The sequence below is a fragment of the Physella acuta genome, unplaced genomic scaffold (genome assembly GCF_028476545.2).
Source record: "Physella acuta isolate Inbredline_101_S28 unplaced genomic scaffold, ASM2847654v3 ptg000605l, whole genome shotgun sequence".
Classification (NCBI taxonomy): Eukaryota; Metazoa; Mollusca; class Gastropoda; family Physidae; genus Physella; species Physella acuta.
In genome coordinates this window covers 14,144-35,000 of record NW_026732124.1, presented here as the reverse complement: position 1 = coordinate 35,000, position 20,857 = coordinate 14,144, and the positions used below count along the sequence as shown (strand labels likewise).

The window sequence follows — 20,857 nt, the reverse complement described above, 5'->3', positions numbered from 1 at the left end:
GATAAAATGGTATTTCTAGTCCGACAATTTCAATGTAAAACATTGAACAACTCTACCAAAGATAGTGGACTTTACTACGGACGAAGAGGATAGAATTAGTAACACGCTTAGGTCTCCTCCCTCACTTAGCAACTAAACACACCAGTGGCGTAGCGAGATCGGGTGTCACCCGGTGCGGCACTTAATGGTGTCACCCGCCAGAGGCGTTGCGACCCTTCCCGGGGACAAACTTTCAAGTTTTCAATTTGCACCCCCCTCAAGTTTTCGATTTGCACCCTCCCCCCTCTCAAACTTTCGATTTGCGCCCCCCCCCCCTCAAGTTTTCGATTTGCATCCCCCCTCAAGTTTTTCTCCATATATTTTGCTATTTTTTGCCTTGGTGTCACCCCCCTAAATGGTGTCACCCGGTGCGGTCCGCACCCCCCCCCCCTCGCTACGCCCCTGAAACACACCAACATGAAGTTAACAGACACTCAACTTTCTCACACTGCAAATTGTGCCTTAATAAAGTGCAACACAGCGCTATAAGAATGTGGACGTGCAGACATCGCTGTCACTACCCCCATCGGGTTCTTTAATGTATATCGATTCCTTTTATTTGAGGGTGAGTCATTGGACAGTAGGCACATTGGTAGTCATTGAAGATATGCACCCCTACTCTCTACCCTAGGTGTGACATTAACATATTGTTTTATTTTCAGCAAGCTAGTTTGACAGAAAAAGATATTTTCTCTATCCCCATCAAGCTAGTTTGACAGAAAAAATATTCTCTCTATCGCTAACAAGCTAATGTGACTAAAACATATTTTCTTATCTTCAGCAAACTAGTTTGACAGAAAAAGATATTCTCTCTATCCCCATCAAACTAATGTGACACAAAAAATGCTTTATATCTTCAGCAAGCTAGTTTGACAGAAAAAATATTCCCTCTATCGCTACCAAGCTAATGTGATCAAAAACATTTTCTTATCTTCAGCAAACTAGTTTGACAGAAAAAGATATTCTTTATATCCCCATCAAGCTAGTGTGACACAAAAAATGCTTTATATCTTCAGCAAGCTAGTGTGACAGAAAAAAAATATTCTCTCTATCCCCATCAACCTAATGTGACACAAAAATTTCTCTATATCTTCAGCAATCTAATGTGACACAAAAATTTCTCTACATCTTCAGCAAGCTAATGTGACACAAAAATTTCTCTATATCTTCAGCAAGCTAATGTGACACAAAAATTTCTCTATATCTTCATCAAGCTAATGTAACACAAAAAATGCTCTCTATCCCCATCAACTTATGTGACACAAAAAAAAATCCTCTATATCTTCAGCAAGCAAGTGTGACAGAAAAAAATATTCTCTCTATCCCCATCAAGCTAATGTGACAAAAAAATGCTCTATTTCTTTAGCAAGCAAGTGTGACAGAAAAAGACATTCTCTCTATCCCCATCAAGCTAATGTGACACACAAATTTCTCTTATATCTTCAGCAAGCTAGTGTGACAGAAAAAAATATTCTCTCTATCCCCATCAAGCTAATGTGACACCAAAAAAATTATCTTTACCTTCAGAAAACTAGTGAGTCAGAAAAAAATATTCTCTCTATCCCCATCAAGCTAATGTGACACAAAAATTCCTCTATTTATTCAGCAAGCTAGTGTGACAGAAAAAGATATTCTCTCTATCGCTAACAAGCTAATGTGATCAATAACATATTTTCTTATCTGCAGCAAACTAGTTTGACAGAAAAAGATATTCCCTCTATCCCCATCTAGCTAATGTGACACAAAACTTCCTCTATATCTTCAGCAAGCTAGTGTGACAGAAAAATTCCTCTTATATCTTCAGCAAGCTGGTGTGACAGAAAAAATGCTCTATATCTTCAGCAAGCTAATGTGACACAAAAAATGCTCTATATCTTCAGCAAGCTAATGTGACACAAAAATTCCTCTATATCTTCAGCAAGCTAATGTGACACAAAAATTCCTCTATATCTTCAGCAAGCTAGTGTGACAGAAAAATTCCTCTATATATTCAGCAAGCTAGTATGACACAAAAATTCCTCTATATCTTCAGCAAGCTAATGTGACACAAAAATACCTCTATATCTTCAGCAAGCTAATGTGACACAAAAATTCCTCTATGTCTTCAGCAAGCTAGTGTGACAGAAAAAAATATTCTCTCTATCCCCATCAAGCTAATGTGGCACAAAAATATTCTCTCTATCACCATCAAGCTAATGTGACACAAAAATTCCTCTATATCTTCAGCAAGCTAATGTGACACAAAAATTCCTCTATATCTTCAGCAAGCTAATGTGACACAAAAATTCCTCTATATCTTCAGCAAGCTAATGTGACACAAAAATTCCTCTATATCTTCAGAAAACTAGTGAGTCAGAAAAAAATATTCTCTCTATCACCATCAAGCTAATGTGACACAAAAATTCCTCTATATCTTCAGCAAGCTAATGTGACACAAAAATTCCTCTATATCTTCAGCAAGCTAATGTGACACAAAAATTCCTCTATATCTTCAGCAAGCTAATGTGACACAAAAATTCCTCTATATCTTCAGAAAACTAGTGAGTCAGAAAAAAATATTCTCTCTATCACCATCAAGCTAATGTGACACAAAAATTCCTCTATATCTTCAGCAAGCTAATGTGACACAAAAATTCCTCTATATCTTCAGCAAGCTAATGTGACACAAAAATTCCTCTATATCTTCAGCAAACGAGTGTGACAGAAAAAGACATCCTGGACAGCTTGCCAGATAAATCGACTACGCTTGACACAATGCTCATCACCAAAGTACTCAGCACCAAGGGTACCAACAGTCTCGGCCATTTTGAGGTCCAGTACATATTTGACCCGCAGGCTATGCCCTTCGTGGATGAGTGAGTTTGGTTAAATCATTTGGGTGGATTAATTTCGTGGATAACTTTGGTTAAGTCATTTAGGTAGATTACTTTTGTGGATTAGTTTGGTTAAATTATTTTGGTGGATTACTTTCGTGGATAAGTTTTGTTGAATCTTTTGGGCGGATTAATTTCCTGGATGTGTTTGGTTAAATCAATTGGGTGGATTACTTTTGTGGATACGTTTGGTTAAATCATTTGGGTGGATTACTTTTGTGGATAAGTTTGGTTAAATCATTTGGGTGGATTACTTTTGTGGATAACTTTGGTTAAATCATTTGGGCGCATTACTTTCGTGGATAAGTAAGTTTGCTTAGATTGGTTTCTTTTAGTATAGTTTTTTTTTTTTCGTTCTATTTTTTTTAAATATGATTTAGTTCTTATTACATATATCTAATTATTTTCAATTTTGATCGTAGGTTTTATTTTTGTTTTTAATCTTCTATTTTTAGATTCCATTCCGATTTGATGGAGATCAGCAAGATCATAAAAGAAAGAAACGAAACAAGAAATCCCCAGTATGGCTACCTGGATCCGGAGTACATCCCCAACAGCATTAGCATTTAGATTTAACTCCCTTGCTATATTGACACTGCTGGTAACAATGACTGAGGCTTTAACTTTAATTCATTACATTACAGGGATTCTCATCTTTTCGCAATATTGACCTATTGAAATTATCAAGAAAGTAAGGATGTTTTGTTGTTTTGAGTTTGTATGCATTTTCTAATTCAAGGAGATTACATTTTTCACTTGTGGAGAGACTTTGAAATATTTTATTATTATTGTATTATTGTATTATATTTAATTATATTTTATTATTAGTAATCTTACAATAAACTTGTGTTCATTGGGTGCCAGCTTCTTGTTACTTTTTGTACATATTCAGTTTAGGTCTGAAATTATGAAGCTAGAGAACTTTGGGGTCATCCATAAATGACGTCACGCTTTTTTTGACGATTTTTACCTCCCCCCTCCCCTCCGTCACACGTCGTCACAAAAAGCCAGACCCCCCCCCCTAAAATGACGTCACACCTCAACCTACAACCCCCCCCCCCCCCCCTCAAAATTGCAATTGAATTTTTTAAAAACATCGATATTTTTCCAAAATCTTGTCTAAACTATTACAATTTATTAAAACAGTTATCTAAAACGCGAAATAACGTCTAAAATTCGTTTTCTAACATTGCTTTTTACTTTCTCGTATATACGAAGTATAGAGAAAGTATTGTAATCGTGCAAAAAAAAATCGAGATTTTTACAAATCTCGACGTTTTACACCTCACTGATACGGAAAAAACATAATTTTGCAATCTTGTCCGTATGTCTGTGTGTCTGTCTGTATGTCTGTCTGTCTGTCTGTCTGTCTGTGTGTAAACACGATTACTTGAGTACCGTTACAGCTATGTTGATGAAATTTCATATATAGGTATTTTATCAAAATCGTAGATCCGTATCAACTTTTGAGCGATTTCCGACAACCGGAAGGGGTACTTTTTCTACTTTGAATTTTTCAAAAGCCTATAACTTGAGTACTATTTTAGATAGATACATGAAATTTCACATGTTAGTAAAAGATCTAATTCTCTACCTTCTATCAAATTTTGAGTAATTTCCGATGACAGGAAGTACTAATTTACGCTATTTCCGATTTCTCAAAAAACGCATATAAATTTATAAAGAACTAATAATATTGTTTTTTTTCTACTAGATTTTATTCTATTTTTAAAAGTTTAAGTAAACAAAAATCATGTTTATATTCCGAGTTGCCATCCCACGTAGTGTTATATTAGAATATTCGAGAAAGTTTAGGGGAGATCACTCCCGGTTTATTTATAATGCAAAAATGTGACGTCGCAACATCTGACCCCCCCCCCCCTCCCCCCTCATCACACATCGTCACAAAATTACGGACCGTACGAGTGTGACGTCATTTATGGATGACCCCTTTACAGTTCCCGTGAAATTTTCTTTTTTAATCTATATACACCCCAAGATTAGAACAAGAAAAATCCCTTCCCACCCCCCCCCCCCCCACCCCCTTCCCGATTATATTGTGAATAAGGACCCTAAATAGAACATAGAAAACAAGTTGTGATGTAAAATCAGATCCAAAGTTTTTTACTTATTTACAATATTAATTTTAATATGAATTTTTTTTAACACTTTTGTGGTGTTTCCCAAGACATTTTTTTTTTAAATTCTTAGCCTCAGAGATATTTTTTTTAAAAACATTTGGTTGGAGAGGTTTTTACTATACTTTCTTCAAATCCATTGTTTTAGATCACAGCCGTTCGGCTTAACTTAACAATGCCTTTGTTTTATTTATATATATCTACTTGATTCAATAAATTTGTCAACACAAAAAAAAATGGCTTTTGTAAAAAAAAATTGTACAATTTTATGGCTTTATCAAACATAACAACGGTTCAAAATGTTTGTTCATCTGCTAAATTTTCATTTTAAAATGCTCAACATTGAAAAAAAACTAGTCTTAAATTCCCTTAAGATGAAGTGGTAGATTTTTCTTATTCCATTCAACATTGAAGACTGTTGGATTTACTTTAACCCTTTCACTGTTGTCACTGTGGTTAGTCAATGGTAAAATGTATGTGTATGATGTGTATGTATTGTAATTGTTTACTATCCAACAAAATAACAGAAAAAAGTGCAGTAACATAGAAAAAGAATATAAATTATTTACCCATTTTGGTTAAGGTTTATAACTTTCTTTGACCAACCCAAAGTCATGTGTTTAATTTGGCCAGATTATCCAATAATTATCTGTCCAGAAATAAAGCTGTTCTTAAAGTGACCAATACACAAGCAAGAGAGTTCAATGTATTCAAATTATCTGGGAATTCTGTCAAACACTTAAAATTTAAAGTTAGTCTCATAAGTTACATAATATAATTTTAAAAAGTTAAGTAACCTTTAAATGCTATTGGGCATATGAAGTAGTGTTCACCGGTTTCAGAGAATAGAAAGAATAGTGTGATCAGCTCTATGTCCAGTTGCCTTTACCTTCCCTAATGTAAGGTACCCAACAGAGATGTCCTAAGGACTCAAACCCAAGATCTAAACTCAAACACTCTACTGTCTAACCATGCTGTCCCTAATGCAATTGTAGTTAGCAACAAGGTTTGTTTTATTCCAACGTGCCCCTAGCATTACACGACAGCAGAACAGAACTGTAGTAGTGGCAAAGGTATATTCATCAATTTTATGACATGACCTGCTAAAAAATATTTCTACTGGGTAAAAATTCTCAGGTATACGTCTTGCACACAATGTGCCATTTTCAATAAGAACAAAAAAACAAGAAATCAGCAAAAAAGCACTTTATTCCGTAGCTCTAAGGAAATTATTATGTCATATTTAAAAAATGACACAATGCATCTAAAAATGTAAGATAAAGACTAGGAAATATTTTAAAGATGAATGGTTGTTATTACAAAGACTAGCAAATATTTTAAAGATGTATGGTCTGATCTTTAAATTTGAAAGACTCCAAATTTCAATACAGTTGTGAACAGTAGGTAAATAACAGTGTGTGTAAAGTTACATGTACAAAAAATATGTAAATGTGTATTTCATTTTTTCAGAACATTTTGTAAAAAAATTGTTTTAAAAATATTGTAGCAAAATAGATTGTCAAAAACTGGCATGAAGGAAAATAAATAACTGTACAAAGTTGGAAGTTAGCTTGATCAGATTTCAAAGGGCAGTGACAGAGGATCAAAATCATAGTTTGGATTTGATCGCAAAGTAGTATAATACTTATGAAACAATAAAGTGTTATAAAGTTATCATTGCATGATTAATACACAACTCTTGTAATCCACAGCATTACAATATAGAAACAGAAATATAACTTGAATTCTTGCTTCAAATAATCACAACCCATTAGCAACAATTCTTAACAGAATTAAAGCATTCTATTACATTAAAGATAGCGTAATTTATCCGCATCATTCCATCAATTTATCACAAACCCTAACAGCAGCATAAACAGTCTGCAGAAGTCCCTAAGTTCTTCACAACCTTCAGACGTGAGCATAAATTGTACATTGATTGTACTCCATCACAACAGAATTAAAACTCATACAACAAAAATAAATACAACAATCTATACACCTCTGTTTGCACACGTTCTTTTTACAATAAAAATATATAAGAAAAAAATTTGCAACAAAAAATAATTAAAAAAGAAAAATATCTACCAATCAACTATAGTAAATGTTTTCACCTCTAGTAAAAAAAAGAAATTTAAAAAATAAATAAAGCACTAAGTTTGAAACAAGTTAATTTCCTAAGAGAAATGACAATAAAAACAAAATTTTAGAAAGCACATCAATAAAAAAATAAAAGATGTTTAGCGGTCTCTGGAAGACAAAGCAAACTGACACAGCAAAACTACCAAGCCGACGCCCCCTCACCAAGATCCATCACAACAAATATCACAAAATATCCAAGTAAAAAGAAAAAACTAGTGACTAGTACATCTGACTATGTCGAAATAATTAAAGCACAGCAAAACAAAAGCACTGCACACTAATAAGATTCGCCTCAATCTAAGTTACAAAAAGTTAGAAGAAGAAAAAAAAATATCACCAACAAATATGAACATCTATTATAGGAAAAAGTGCCAAAATTTTTACAAGAGTGCAGGGTAGAACATCATATTCAAGAACTAGTTTTATATTCATTCTTATAAGTCATATAACATTCAAGGATGACTGAGCATTCTTGATCAAGATTAATGTCCAGTTTATATTTTTAACTGCTTAGAAAAAAAGAAGAGTTGCCATTTATTGCTACAGTTCCAATAGGAAATACATCCTAAAATAGTTAATAGTAACTGCTTAATTCAAGTTATCGAATAATCTATTAACAAAACAAGCACTGTTTATGAAACTATTCATGAAAAAAAAACTAACATCTAAATCTAAACAGCAAAAGCAAATTTTAAAATTTCTTCAAAAATACCAATCTTCACTGATAAATTTTACTATTTAACTGATTTCCCTTTGAAGCGATTGGAGAGACGAACAGGATTTTTTCTATGCAAATCTTGATAGTGAACATTTTCCTTGTCTTCGCTGCTATATTTAGCACTATAGGCTTTACCCAGTGGAGGTTTCATATTCTCTCCTGTCTGCTGTCCACCAGCGTGCCCATCCGTCCTCGTCCCTCCATCACCACTGTTTCTCTGTTTGAGTACTTTCTTAGAAATCTTGTTAAAGAAATTGGACAGCGCACCCGACTTCCTCTCACCTTTTTTGCCATTGCGCACGAACCCACACTGCTCAGTGTTTGCGTTATCAGACCTCGGAAGCTCGATTGTCGGACCAGCGACCAGCGCTACGGACTGCGGATAACGTTTGGCGCCAGCCTCCAGGTTTAGCGTGGCCAGCATCAGTGAGCTCTCTGGTATGGCCAGGGTGGCCGGCAGGTTGTCCAGGCGTATTTGCTCTTGGTACCTGTGAGATAGGTTGTAACTGTCAAGTGAGATACGGGTGGCTCCAGGTGTCCAATAGTGTTAGAGAACACAGTGGGAATACCCGCTGATTCGCAAGTTTCCCACTTGTTTACAGATTTTTTTTAACTAGACTATAGGTCAAAGTTACAAAATTAAATATTTGATTTATAAATTTATTTTTCACGAGGCTCAAACAAACTGACAAGTAAAAAGATATCATAAAATATTTATAATCATGCTGAAAGAGAAGCTTGCTCGAGATGGTTGTCAAAATTAAACTGATTTTGTTACTGTTACAGTGGGAAAATTTAAATAAATTATTATAACTTAAATTTATTTAAACAAAAAAAAAACAATTTTTTAGGGTTGCTAATCAACTGAAAAAATTTGGTAATATTTATAAAACTACTTGCATTTGTTATAAAAATATTTCAACCATTTAAACTAGTCAAATTAATTTACAATGAACCTCGTCAAGTTCACTGACCTGATCCATTTCTTGGTGACATTGATAGAGTCCGCTAGATCACTGCGACTTCTATAATGGCTTCTTGATCGGTATGATGCAGTGTTGGTCAGCTGACCCTGTATGGACATCACAGGTGGGGCCACACCAGCAGCAGTGGATGTCAAGCCATCAGGTAAATTTTTGACTGTAAGAAGGAGTAGAAACACCGGTATATTATGGTTGTTATACCAGCCAAGTAAAGTACCATTTTTCTCCCCTTACTTTCCGTAAGGCAGAGAATGGTAAGATCATGTTTCTTTAAAACCTGGGTATCTTCTTCTTCTTCATTCTTTATTTTTAGTGTTGGAAGGGATTGAGCCTTATCTGCCAGAGGGTTTGAACTCGAGACTTTTTCAAATTTATCAACCATGACTTTTTAGTCGACTCGAACACGCCTCCATCACAATTAAGTATACGTGTCAACTGGTTATGCGCCATTGAGGCCATTAACTCTTTGTCCATCCAAGAACAACCTATAAGGCAGCAGTTGTTTGATTTTGGAGTTGTCTCTCCTAGAAGAGTGGCTGTCCCCAGCTAACGAGCCTCATCTACCCGGGGGTTCGAACTCGAGACTTTTCGGTTTAGCAACCATGAGCTTTTACCGACTCGACCACGCCAACCCCTGAACCTGGGTATGAAGGGGTAGTGTGGACAGTACAACACTCAGCCACATTGACATACTTTACTCAACTAGTTAGGTTCTCATTAAGGAAAGGTGGATTTTGGGATTTTATTTTTTACAGATTCCAGCCTGGGAACCACACCCCAAGCTTTTATGTTAGGAATCTTGTGCTCTATAACCTGACTTTGTATGCAAACTATGTGAGATAAAGAGATAACAATCTTACAATTTTAATTTAATAAATTTTTAGTGAAGGACGCTATTTTAGATTGAATCATATGTTGTGTCCTTTTGTGAGATATGTATCAAATAAGTCAAATCTTTACCTGAGCTAGTGACCATCTTAGGTGCTGTAGTCAGCGCAGTAATTGTCAGGTCTTCATCATAAGCCTCACTGGAGGGTCGATTCATCATTGGTGTTCCTAGCAAACTGATGTGGGACAACTCCATGGGGTTTAGATCACGATCAGGAGTTGTTGTTCCTGAATTGATTCCCTTGCGTTGTGCAGGAGAATTTTTGATGACATCAGGCGGTGGGATGGGTTGAGAAGCAGGCACTAAAGTTGGTTTGAAATTGCCACGGTGTAACTCAGTCAGAATTGTGTCCATCAAGGGTTTTCTTTCCTCCACCATTGAAGAGCTAGCACCTTCAAAAACCCAGACAAAATTTATCTCAAGACTAACAAACAAAAAATTTTATAAAATAACTGCATTCTGAAAAACGGTATCAACGTTAAAAATATTAAAAAGAATTTGCATTGCAATTTTGTAAAAATGGTAAGAAAATGTAAGACTATTACTTAGAACAGCACTAATGTACTTAGTCATTAACTAAAAATACCAACTTTGAAAGTGATAAAATGACTAAAGTTATTACAAAAGTTTCAACAAGTAGCTGAATGAAATACAACAATTCACTCCTCTCTTTACATAGTTTAAAATTAATTCAACACAAATATTTTAACTGGGTTCCTTCCCTTAAGTCTATTTTGGATATACCTGCATCAAGTCCAAATTTTAGAGCAAAATGCTTTGACCGTATTTGTTGAATGAACATGTTTGTATGTTTCACAGCCACTGACTTTTGTTTCTTCATTAGCTCCACCTCCTGCAAAAAAGGTTTTTATAACATTCATCATAATTTAAACGTATTGAAAAAGTTACTTGATATAAGTATCATAAAATAATTTTATTTAGTTACATTAAAAACAAGTTAAAAAAACAGGATTTTTTTTTCGTTAGTGAGTGAATTTTTTTTTTAATAAGCATTGGTAACAGTAAATTAGACGTAGTTACCTGTCGACATAGTCTCAGTTGTTTGAAAAATTCAAGCAAAGTCTGAAAACAGTGCTGAATTTCAAACGACTCAGCCTCACAAAAGAACTCTGCCAGTCTCTGAGACAGGTGCTTTAGTTCTGTTATTTGTGATTGAAGCTCTCTGAATGCAGTTTTTACTTCCTAGTGTAAAAAAAGAAACTTTTTAGGGCCTTTGTTTACAAATGTTTCCACAAACCACACTGTAGATCTGCTTTTAGTGGGGGTGGGAATCTGGGTATTTTGTGCATCATGGTTGTAGGTTTAACACAAATTTTATTGTCTATTTAACAGTAAACAAAACAGAATACTGTTTTTGTTTTACCTTTTTTTGGAGAATTGTAATATTATATTTACAATTGATTACTAGTACTAAGTTCTGTTTTCAATTTTCTTTATCTATATTTATGCAGCTATAGGTGGACCTAAAAGGGATTTGTGGGTCTTCCCCAGGTCCAATCAGAAAGGCCAGGTCCAGTTATACAGCTCATCCATTCCCAAACTTACATAACAATTTAGAAAGATGCATAATGTACTTGAAAGGAAGGAGGTGGCTTTTCATAGATTGTCATTGATATCTTAAACAAAGCTGAAAACTCACGGACTTAAGACAGATGTATCCACAACAGTGACACTAAAACTTACCTCAAGGAAGGTGGAAAACTGATTCCTGTTGGATGGATGACTTAAGACGGATGTATCCACAACAGTGACACTAAAACTTACCTCAAGGAATGTGGAAAACTGATCCCTGATGGATGGATGAGCGGCAGCAAGATGTCTAACAAAGACGTTGATGTGTGTGTTCATTTTATCAAAGTCTGCCTTAATCTGAGAAGGGCTGGAGCTAAGGACAAAATTAGTTTTTAAGACATTTTACTTGCTTCTATCATAATATTTTCTTTAAAAAAATTCTTTATCTAACAAGAAACCAATGAGAAAAAATTATCCACCAACCTGGCAGCTTTTTCCAGCTTTGGAATCTCACTGAGGAAGTTCAACAGCTGATCATCGCTGGACTCAACCAAACTGACCAGAAAGTGGACCAAATTGTGTCCAGTCTCCCTAGACTTGACCTCTGATAGCCTCATTAAACTGTCAATTTTGTAGCCACAAGCATAACCATTATACTGGCCCTAGAAAAGAAAAGACAACATTTTTTTAAAGCCTAAAAAGCCCATTTGTTATGCTGATTGCAAATCAATTTACCAGTATTTACCAGTCATAAACTGGTTGCTATAAGCCTGTATGCCAATGTGAAAATTGAGTTTTAAGTTGGAGAATAAATATCACCACAATATAGACAAAAATGTATGAATTCAGTAAGTGATTGTTTTAACTACTAACACCATATAACCAAAAATATTCTAGGGGGTGATTAACTTGGAAAAAGTTGAAAGCAATTATAGAAAAGTAATTTGTGCTACAGAGAAGAGGTCTTTTCTTTTATATGCTATTTTATTATTGCACACTTTTAATTTTCCAGATTTATTAAACCACATCCAGCATTCCAATGATGAAGATATTCAATGGGTACAATAGTTTTTTCTAAGAAAAATTAATGTGTAATAAGCAATAAAATTATTAACTTAACTAGATAAATATAACAAAAAAAGTTGAAAACAAAAATTTTAAAACTTGTAATTTAATTCTGTAATAAAACAACAATAACACCATGCAGCAACTAGACTTACATGATTTAGGAAATTCCCAATGCGTAGGATCAGAACAAGGACTTCCTTGAGTCCTTCACTGTTTAGGATAACTCTTGATGTCTCCATCATACTGGCCAGTAGAGAGCTCACTTGTGGAAGTGTCACAGAGAACTCGGCTCGTCTCAAGTGACCCAGCAACAGGGTGTAGTAATCAGGGAGGTCAGCCAGATGCATGACAAACTGCTCAGCTTGACCCAAGTCCAGTAGATTGCCATTGTAATACTTCAGGTGCTTTATCTGCAATAACAATTTATTTTCATTTTGAAAATTTAATTAAAAGTACAGTATCTGGTAGATCATTGAATATAGTGAAATATAATGCTGAATAATTCAATCTTAGCAAATAAATATTTTTTAAGACATTTTTTTTAACTTGGATGTATATTTGGTATATATTGTCATCCAACTGGTAGATAACTGAATGTAGAGCAATATATTTTTTAATACTTTAATTTTTTTAATTTACCCTTGAAATTGACTATTAATATTTTTTACATGTTATTTTACAAAGAGTTGCATCCCTTCGCTTATGAAAATAGTCTCCACTTTGTGGCATATTATTTATATTGTTAGCCAACAGACTGGCCAGGGCAATCCATACCTCATTGCTGTCAGGTAAGATATCCATCAAGTTTTTAATGACATGAAGTGGGAGACCAGACCCATCACCACAGGCAAATTTCTTTATCAACTCAGTTGGTTCCTCATCCAGGCGATTCAGGAACAGATTCAGGCAAACCCTGGACTTGTTGCTCAACAGAGGGACCTGTGGACAAAGATTTGTTTTAAAACAAGGAAATATTAAATAATCTCTTGCAAACTCTAAATTGGAGCTGATACAGTAGAGTAAGAAGTACCACTGATAAGTTAATCTACAAAAATCATAAACCCAAATATATTAAATGTGAATGTCAGTCTTGGTAGTAATAATATTTTCACAAAGACTCAGATCATTATGTAAACCAAGCTTGGTCTTGGCAATATTTAACCTTGAACGTCAGACAAATCAAGCTTTGTCTTGGTAGTACTTTAACAGAAATCATATATTTATGTTGTTTTTTAACTATGAACACTAAAAGTGTTGAGGATATAGCAAAATTTCCATCCAAATCTTGCTAAAATTAACAACTGCAATATTTTTTACAGAGATCATGTCCCTTCCATGTCCCATATAAGAACACAATACTGTAAGAACTTACATCTGTTCCATCTGAAGTTGATTTGTCTCTAAACAATTCTTCCATCTGTTGAAAATCTGGCTGCACTTTGAACTTTGAGACATCAACATTGGACCAGATGCAGTGGGGATATAACCCTGTAATACACAAAAGTTTAAAATGTCAACTATTTTTTCTCTACATTTACTAACTAAACTATTTTTAATTTAATTTATTTCAATGGTTTGAAGCAATAATTGAATGTGATTACATGGAGGCTTTGAAAAAGTACAGACAGGATGAGAATAAACTGGACAAAAAAAACAGAAATCCAACTATTTTCTTACCAATGTCAGACTGGTCTAGCTTGATCCACTTTAAGTTTCTCATTGGGTTAGCTGGGAAAGCGATACGATTACGTTGATAATTCAGGTAGTTGCAATGTCCATGTGGGGTTCTTGGCTGGTCAGTAGGATCTGGATTTTTTAATTTATCTCCAATTAAGTTCAGTTTTGGTGTGTTTATTTTGTTAAGAACAATTTTCTGAACAGGCGATATCTTTGACTCCTCTTTGATGTCATGTTTTAAATTTGGTCCAGAGTTTTTTCTCCGTGTTGAAGGGGTCGACTGCCTTGGTGGTAGTTTATCAGGTGACATGTTGTCGTACATGCTGACATGCCGGGTGTTTGTTTTCAGAACGCCGTGACTGTTTGCTCTTTTTCTGGTGCCATAACAGTTGTCGGCATTGTTGATTCTGCCTGTGATTTCTTTCAAGTTTCTGTCATTAGGACTAGTGTCTGTGTTGTAGCCTTGAGGGCTTAGCTTGTCTTCGCATCCGAGATAACCCGAGTCAGCAGAGGTCTTGGAGGATCCACTCTCTCGACCAACGCATGAGGAGGATGTCTGTTTGTGGAGGGTTTTCTCAGTCTCGCTCTGGCACCTGTGTTTTCTGGTATTTTGTGGTGTTTCCCGACATATAGAAGGCACTTCATTTTTTCCAGTGGCTGATGTGAGCACTTGGCAAGTTACTTCTGTATCCCAAAGGGTGTATGTGTCAATGTCATCAACACAGTGAACTAGATGATGTGTCTGTCTCTCAAGTAACTGCCACAACATTTCACTGAAAGTATAGATAAGTAGCTTTAAAAGGATCAAAAACTGAGAATAAAAAAACCAGGATTGGAAGGCTAACGAAACATTTTTTTTTTAAATTGAGCTTAAATCTTTTTATACATTAAAAAATGGCAACCTTTTGGATTTTTGCTGCATTTCAATGGCCAAAAGATCTTGAAGAATATTAACAAAGGACACCATCTTGGGGCCTCCAAACACCTAAATAGAATAAAAAACACCAATAAATAATAGAGGGTCAATACTATTTGTATGAGAAATGATGAAACAAATTTGTACTAGAACTAATGAAACAAATGCATTGTGCAGAACATCTTTTAAAAAAAACTGTCTGATAATTTTTTTTAAACATCAAAATGAAAATTTTTTAAAATTATCTTTTAACACCCTCGTCAATGTTCCTCACTGTTTGTTTCTTCTTAAAGTACTGATTTTGGCAGAGATATTTCCCTTCTGTTAAGTCTAAAGGGTTAAAAAAATTAAAGCTTCTACATTTTGAGTTGTCTACCTTAGACTGGATGGCATCAGCTAAATCTTGTGGGGCATTAAAGTCTAAGTTCGCTGCCGGATCAACAGTTGTCTCATCTTCATGCTTTTTGTCTTGAAACACCTGCAAAATTTTAATACATTCATCCTAACTCTTTTATCCAGTAATATAAAAAATAATATTCCATCACCAGTTAAATGTTAATACTAAAAGAAAAGTACTTTGTTACCTGTAGCTGTGTATACAGATCCTCATCTGTATCTTCTCTCTGCAGGAATGAAAGTACATCCAACAGTGTTAATCCTGAAGAAGATTCATTTAGCATTCAAAAGTAGAGTAAATATTTCTATCTACAAAACTACTTACAATAATGAGATGTATTCTGAGAAGTATGATTTCTTAAAATAAAATATCTATTCACATTTAAAAGTAAAACAATTAATTAAAATTAACTAAGGAATATTCAAAGATGCTTCAGTCAAGGCACATACTGATCTAATTTTCAACATCTTGTGCTAATTTAAATTAGCAAGGGAAAAATGCTAGCCCCTGCAAACTTCTCTAACATTAATTGATGAAGCAATATACTTGAACATAAATTAAATAAATCAAAAACTTTAATATAAAATGTTACTATAAATTATAAATGTCTTAGATAAAAAATACAATAATTTGTTTTTCTTAAGGGTAAGATAGTTTTGAGCTGAGCATGGTCACTTTAATTTGCTACCATTTCTAAAATGTTTTAGTCAAACTTTATGAACACATTGAGCAAATTTTTCACTAACTAAAGCTTAACAAGAAGTTAAATAGTACAAACCAATAAATTCATTCCTTATTCGACATCGAGTTAATCTATCTGTTGCTGAGCAAATCACTGAATTAATCAGCGTAAGCACACATGTCTTGTGGGGGATAGTTTCAGCCATTTTTAATTCATTCACAATAAAACTAAAGCGATGATAGAGGTGTTTCATTTTCTGTAACATGCAAATAAGCGATAAACATGCAAAAAAATAAGCTGATTACTTTCTATTTTTAAACATGCTTTTTTCCCTATGATAAAACATAATAATAGTGGATCATGTATTTTGCTTTTCTTTCTCTTTGGTTTAGTATATTGAAATTAATGCCAACGCAAAAAAAATAGAAATAAATCAATGACAAAAAAAACATGCTAAAAAAAAACTTCTACAAAACATTTTTAAAAAAAAGATGAAATGATAATAACTTGAAAATCTTCATTTGTAACTACCTTGTATTTATCTAAAGCTTCAAGCAAACGTCGATGTGCCATTTTATTGTATACACAGACAGCACACAACAGTTCCATCACATGTTTTCTTGGCAAGGTATTTGCCAGATCAAACCCTAAACAAGAAAGACAACTTTACCTAAAGCCATAAAGCTTAGATTAGATACAAACAAGTTATCAGTATGAATTAAAATTTGGACATTTTTAAACAAAAATAAGCTAAAACTAAGCCTAAACATATTCAGTTATTAACTTTTTTTTTAACAATACCACCTAAAATTTGATCACTTTTAAGAATTTTCTTAACTATTAGGTCTAATTTAAATTCATGTTGTTTCAGCTTGTGTCAAACTTCTACTGTTTCTAACAATTCAAAAGTAAAACATTTTCTGAAACTGCTTTTGGATTGGTTCATAATTTCATGATTTCTGCTACAATATAGAAGACGGTACTAATATACATACCTATCTTAAACGTTAAAAACAAAACTAAGCCATTTTGAAATGAAAATGACTGGTAGTTTTCTAGATATTTATTTTTCTAGAACCCTAACAGTGATACAAACAAGAGAGAACCTGAATACAATAATGGAACGGGGCATAAAAGTACCCAAACTTCCAATAGACATAAGCAACGGGATTTGTACAAAAACTTAGTTTTCAAACAGTTGAAATTAACAAAAAAAAGTTAATGTAACATATTTTGTCTTGAATTACCTCTGAGAAGTTTATAAATACCATCCCTGCTGTTGACAAGTGTATCCATACCCACACGTGAATTGAGCACAGCCCGAATGCATGAAAGACAATCAATCTGCAATATGGCATCTGAAAATCCAGAAAATTTGGAGCCTGTCATGTGACCCAGGGAGTCTAACAAACTGTCAAGGCCATCAAGAGAAATAAATTCCTGAAAATAAAAAAAACTGTAGTTAGTAAATAGACAAATTCATACTACATTTTCATTAAATCTCATCTTAAGCAAATTAAGTGAATAAACATATACAACTATAAAATTATACAACTATAATAGTTCAGTGTTTCCCTACAGATCATTGAAAACAAGATAGCTTACCATTAATCTAGAATTAAACATACCATATGTGGGGGCAATAAAATTAACTGTAGCCCATATTGATACTTGTCTCTCATTACTTTATATGTCATTAACAAGGTGTCATTTTTTTTTAATTTATTGTTAAAAGACTTAACTTGTTCAAAACAAGTTGTTTCCCTTTATATATTTTTAAAAATCTTTGTTGTATTTTAACTATGGACTAAATCAGTTTTTGATACTTCAAATTTGAAAGGATAATAAGGATAATGTAGTAAGTTCTATTTGCATGCTGCTTTGCTTCCCTAACTTGAGTCAGGTAGTTAAGGTAGATACCCATCAGAGCTGGGTGGACTCAAGGATGTCTTAAGCCCAGGATCAGATCCAGATTTATTTTATGTTTTATTATTAATTTACTAAAATTTATGCATTCAGACAAATATATTACAAATGATTAGTGCACAAAAAACACTTTGTATTTTTTCTAAGTATTTTATCCATGTAAATACTGTTGCAATGAACTTACAAAAAGAAAAATGAGGTTTTTTGGTAGGCAATTTATTTTAGACACTTAACAATAAAAAAGCAGGTCTTGGAAAAAACTATCATTAAAAAGCAAAACCAAACTGCGTGATTGAAAAATAACTCATTAGGCATTTTGCAAGTGTAAATAAAAATGTACTCACCTGTAACCAAGCTTCTGAACTAGACTCAAGACGGCTGCGAAGCGCATAATACACTTGTACAGATGGGGAATGTGAGTAAAGAACACAGGTTTTTGGCTCACAATCATCAAGATAATGCTCCATTTGTTGGGAAGTTATTGTTGCATTGGGGTCACTAATAGTATTCATTTTAGAATGGAAGTGTAGTGAAGGTGCTCAATCATTTGATTTTTTTTTTTTATATTTGCTGTGTAAAAAGAATGGATTACAAGTTAGGCTATTATAGCTGCCAATTGTTAAGGTACAATTTGAGTTTTAACATCAAATAATATAGACCTAGATCTAGGTAATATGTAGATCTAGATTCTAGGTCTATTAATTTTATTTTTTCTAAATAAACAGATATCTTGTCAAGATGTCCTATTTATTTGAATTAATTAGGCCTATTCTAATACTACAGTAGTCACAAATATGAATAGACATTTTGTTTAGGCCTATATAAAATAGTAATATAGGCAGGCCTGTGTCTTAAGACTCTAATGCAATTTTTTGTGTGATTCTGATTAGGCCCTAGACTAGATCTAGATTATATATGCCAGTGAAGGCTAGTTTGACTTTTAGTTTTAGGATGCAGGTAGCAGGTGTGCTACTACTACACACACTAAAAATGGATAAAGGAATCTAGAATCTAGATCTAGATAGATTTTTTTAGATATTAGATAGGCCTAGATCTAGTAGTTAGATCTAGTAGATACTGATAGGCCTAGCTTTAGGTCAATTAAATTAGGCTTAAAAAATGGCCTGAAAGTTGTGAAAGGTGACAGTCATAAATGAAGCATACAAATATTACAATGAATTACAAAATTACAATAGATTTAGAATTAGGTCTAGATCTAGATCTAGATTCTAGATCTAGATTTCTAGATCTATTATGAAATTCAAATAAGGCTACTAGATCTAGATCTAGATCTAGTCTAAATAATTTAATAAATAAAATTAACTTTTCTTTTAATTTTAAACCAAAATCAGTAAAATTAAAATGCAAATTAGACGACTGGCTTAGTTTGTAATTGTAATCTAGAAGATCTAGATCTATCTCTAAATTGTAGATTCTAAATTAGATCTATATTTTGCAATCGATCTTACCCTCTTTATACAACACAAACGTTGTAATATGTAACAATATCGCAAGACTTATGACTCATCCTCTTGCTTCTTTGAAATCCCCGCCATGCTTAAAATTTACCTGAGCCTCTATCTAAGCCTACCTAAGTAGGTTAAGCTATGCAAGGCCTAGTTCTTTTAGTTTGGCTGCTGAATTTTCTATTTCTTTTGTTATTTTAAACATAAACATGCGTTCAAACTCGAAAATAAGTTAAACTGTCGGTTAATTTTTACTGCTTAGATATAAGATTTAGACCAATGTCTAAGGAAACACATAATTTATTTCTAGAAAAAATGTGTTGTCTGTTTTACAAACGCATTTAAAATTGAGAAAAATAATTTTGGCCTAGGATGTGAAGAAATCAGCACGTCAAAAATGGCATGTTTATAATAATGCACCCCTGCCCACCCCCATTCCCACCTCTCTCACCTCGTCCAGTTAGTTATTTATATGCTCTCTTGTTTTAAATCAGAACTTAGATCTAGGTCTGTTCTCTATGAATAAAGATCTATATCTAAAATGTTTGATAAAAAGCAAGCTAAATGAATATAATGTATTGCTTAAAAATTTCAAAGGGGCACTTTAAACTTCCAGGGGAGAGGCCCTTAAAACTTAAAACGTCTGGGTTGGGGTACAAATGGTTAATTAATTGGCTTTATATTTCGTCCATGAGGGAGTGGATGGACGTGCACCGCGGGCAGGGGGCTGAGTGACATCATTTCTGACTTTAATGTGACGATGGGGCCAGAGTAAATTATCACATTTACTTTAATGCAGTGTTACGTCATGTATGGACGATTCCTAAAGGGACTGGATGAATTTAGCGTTTATTTTTCAAATACAAAGGCTCCAATGGAATGCAAGTACGCAACCTTGGAAGGTTAGGTTAAAGTTGATGCAGGATGTACAGATGATCGAGATACGGACATTTGCATGCACATTATTAATGACACGTCCCAATTTACCATCTTCAATAAAAAAAAATAAAAGTACAGGTATCATATGTTTTTAAAAAATGCAGACAAACTTAAATGTTGCGACAAGAAAATAAACAAACTATAGCATTATTGGGGGAACGGACGACACGTTTGAATCAGCGTTTGTTTCAGTCATTTTTCTCACGGAGGGAGGGTCACTTGAAATTTTCTGGGTGGGGAGGGGGGTGAAAGTACATATTTTCTATTTAAATTCTACTTTCGTTGGGGGGGGGGGGAGGTGGATCTATAGATCCTGAAGAGATGCCTGAAATAAACTCTGATTTGAATGTAACCTATTCCTCGGTCGATACAACAAGGAGCTTGTCAGCGTTGTGTTTCGTGGCTGTCAGCCAGATTGCCAAAGGCAATGTTTGTTTCCACGCTGCGCCGTGAACCAGCAGGCCAAGATAA

The 20,857-nt window shown here is 34.0% G+C and overlaps 2 protein-coding genes across 2 annotated transcripts in view; one reads left to right on the top strand and one right to left on the bottom strand.

Annotated features, from left to right (window-relative positions):
* Positions 1-3,831, top strand: part of LOC131947747 (allene oxide synthase-lipoxygenase protein) — a 25,679-nt gene extending 21,848 nt beyond the window's left edge. Inside the window, exons 14-15 of the mRNA XM_059309037.1 lie at positions 2,728-2,894; positions 3,368-3,831. Of these exons, the coding sequence (XP_059165020.1) occupies positions 2,728-2,894; positions 3,368-3,482 (282 nt within the window). The 3' untranslated portion in view covers positions 3,483-3,831. The remainder of the gene's footprint in view (positions 1-2,727; positions 2,895-3,367) is intronic.
* Positions 3,832-6,241: 2,410 nt separating this feature from the next.
* Positions 6,242-19,550, bottom strand: LOC131947748 (inverted formin-2). Its single transcript, XM_059309038.1, has 19 exons — positions 19,451-19,550; positions 18,326-18,551; positions 17,303-17,495; positions 16,587-16,702; positions 16,152-16,311; positions 15,561-15,634; positions 15,353-15,454; positions 14,963-15,045; positions 14,061-14,833; positions 13,756-13,871; positions 13,158-13,322; positions 12,536-12,793; positions 11,799-11,977; positions 11,568-11,688; positions 10,824-10,985; positions 10,527-10,635; positions 9,854-10,174; positions 8,885-9,050; positions 6,242-8,416 (listed from the first exon to the last, which is right to left on the bottom strand). The coding sequence occupies exons 2-19, from the start codon at positions 18,491-18,493 to the stop codon at positions 7,927-7,929; spliced, it is 3,756 nt and encodes a 1,251-aa protein (XP_059165021.1). The 5' UTR covers positions 18,494-18,551; positions 19,451-19,550; the 3' UTR covers positions 6,242-7,926.
* Positions 19,551-20,857: the final 1,307 nt, after the last annotated feature.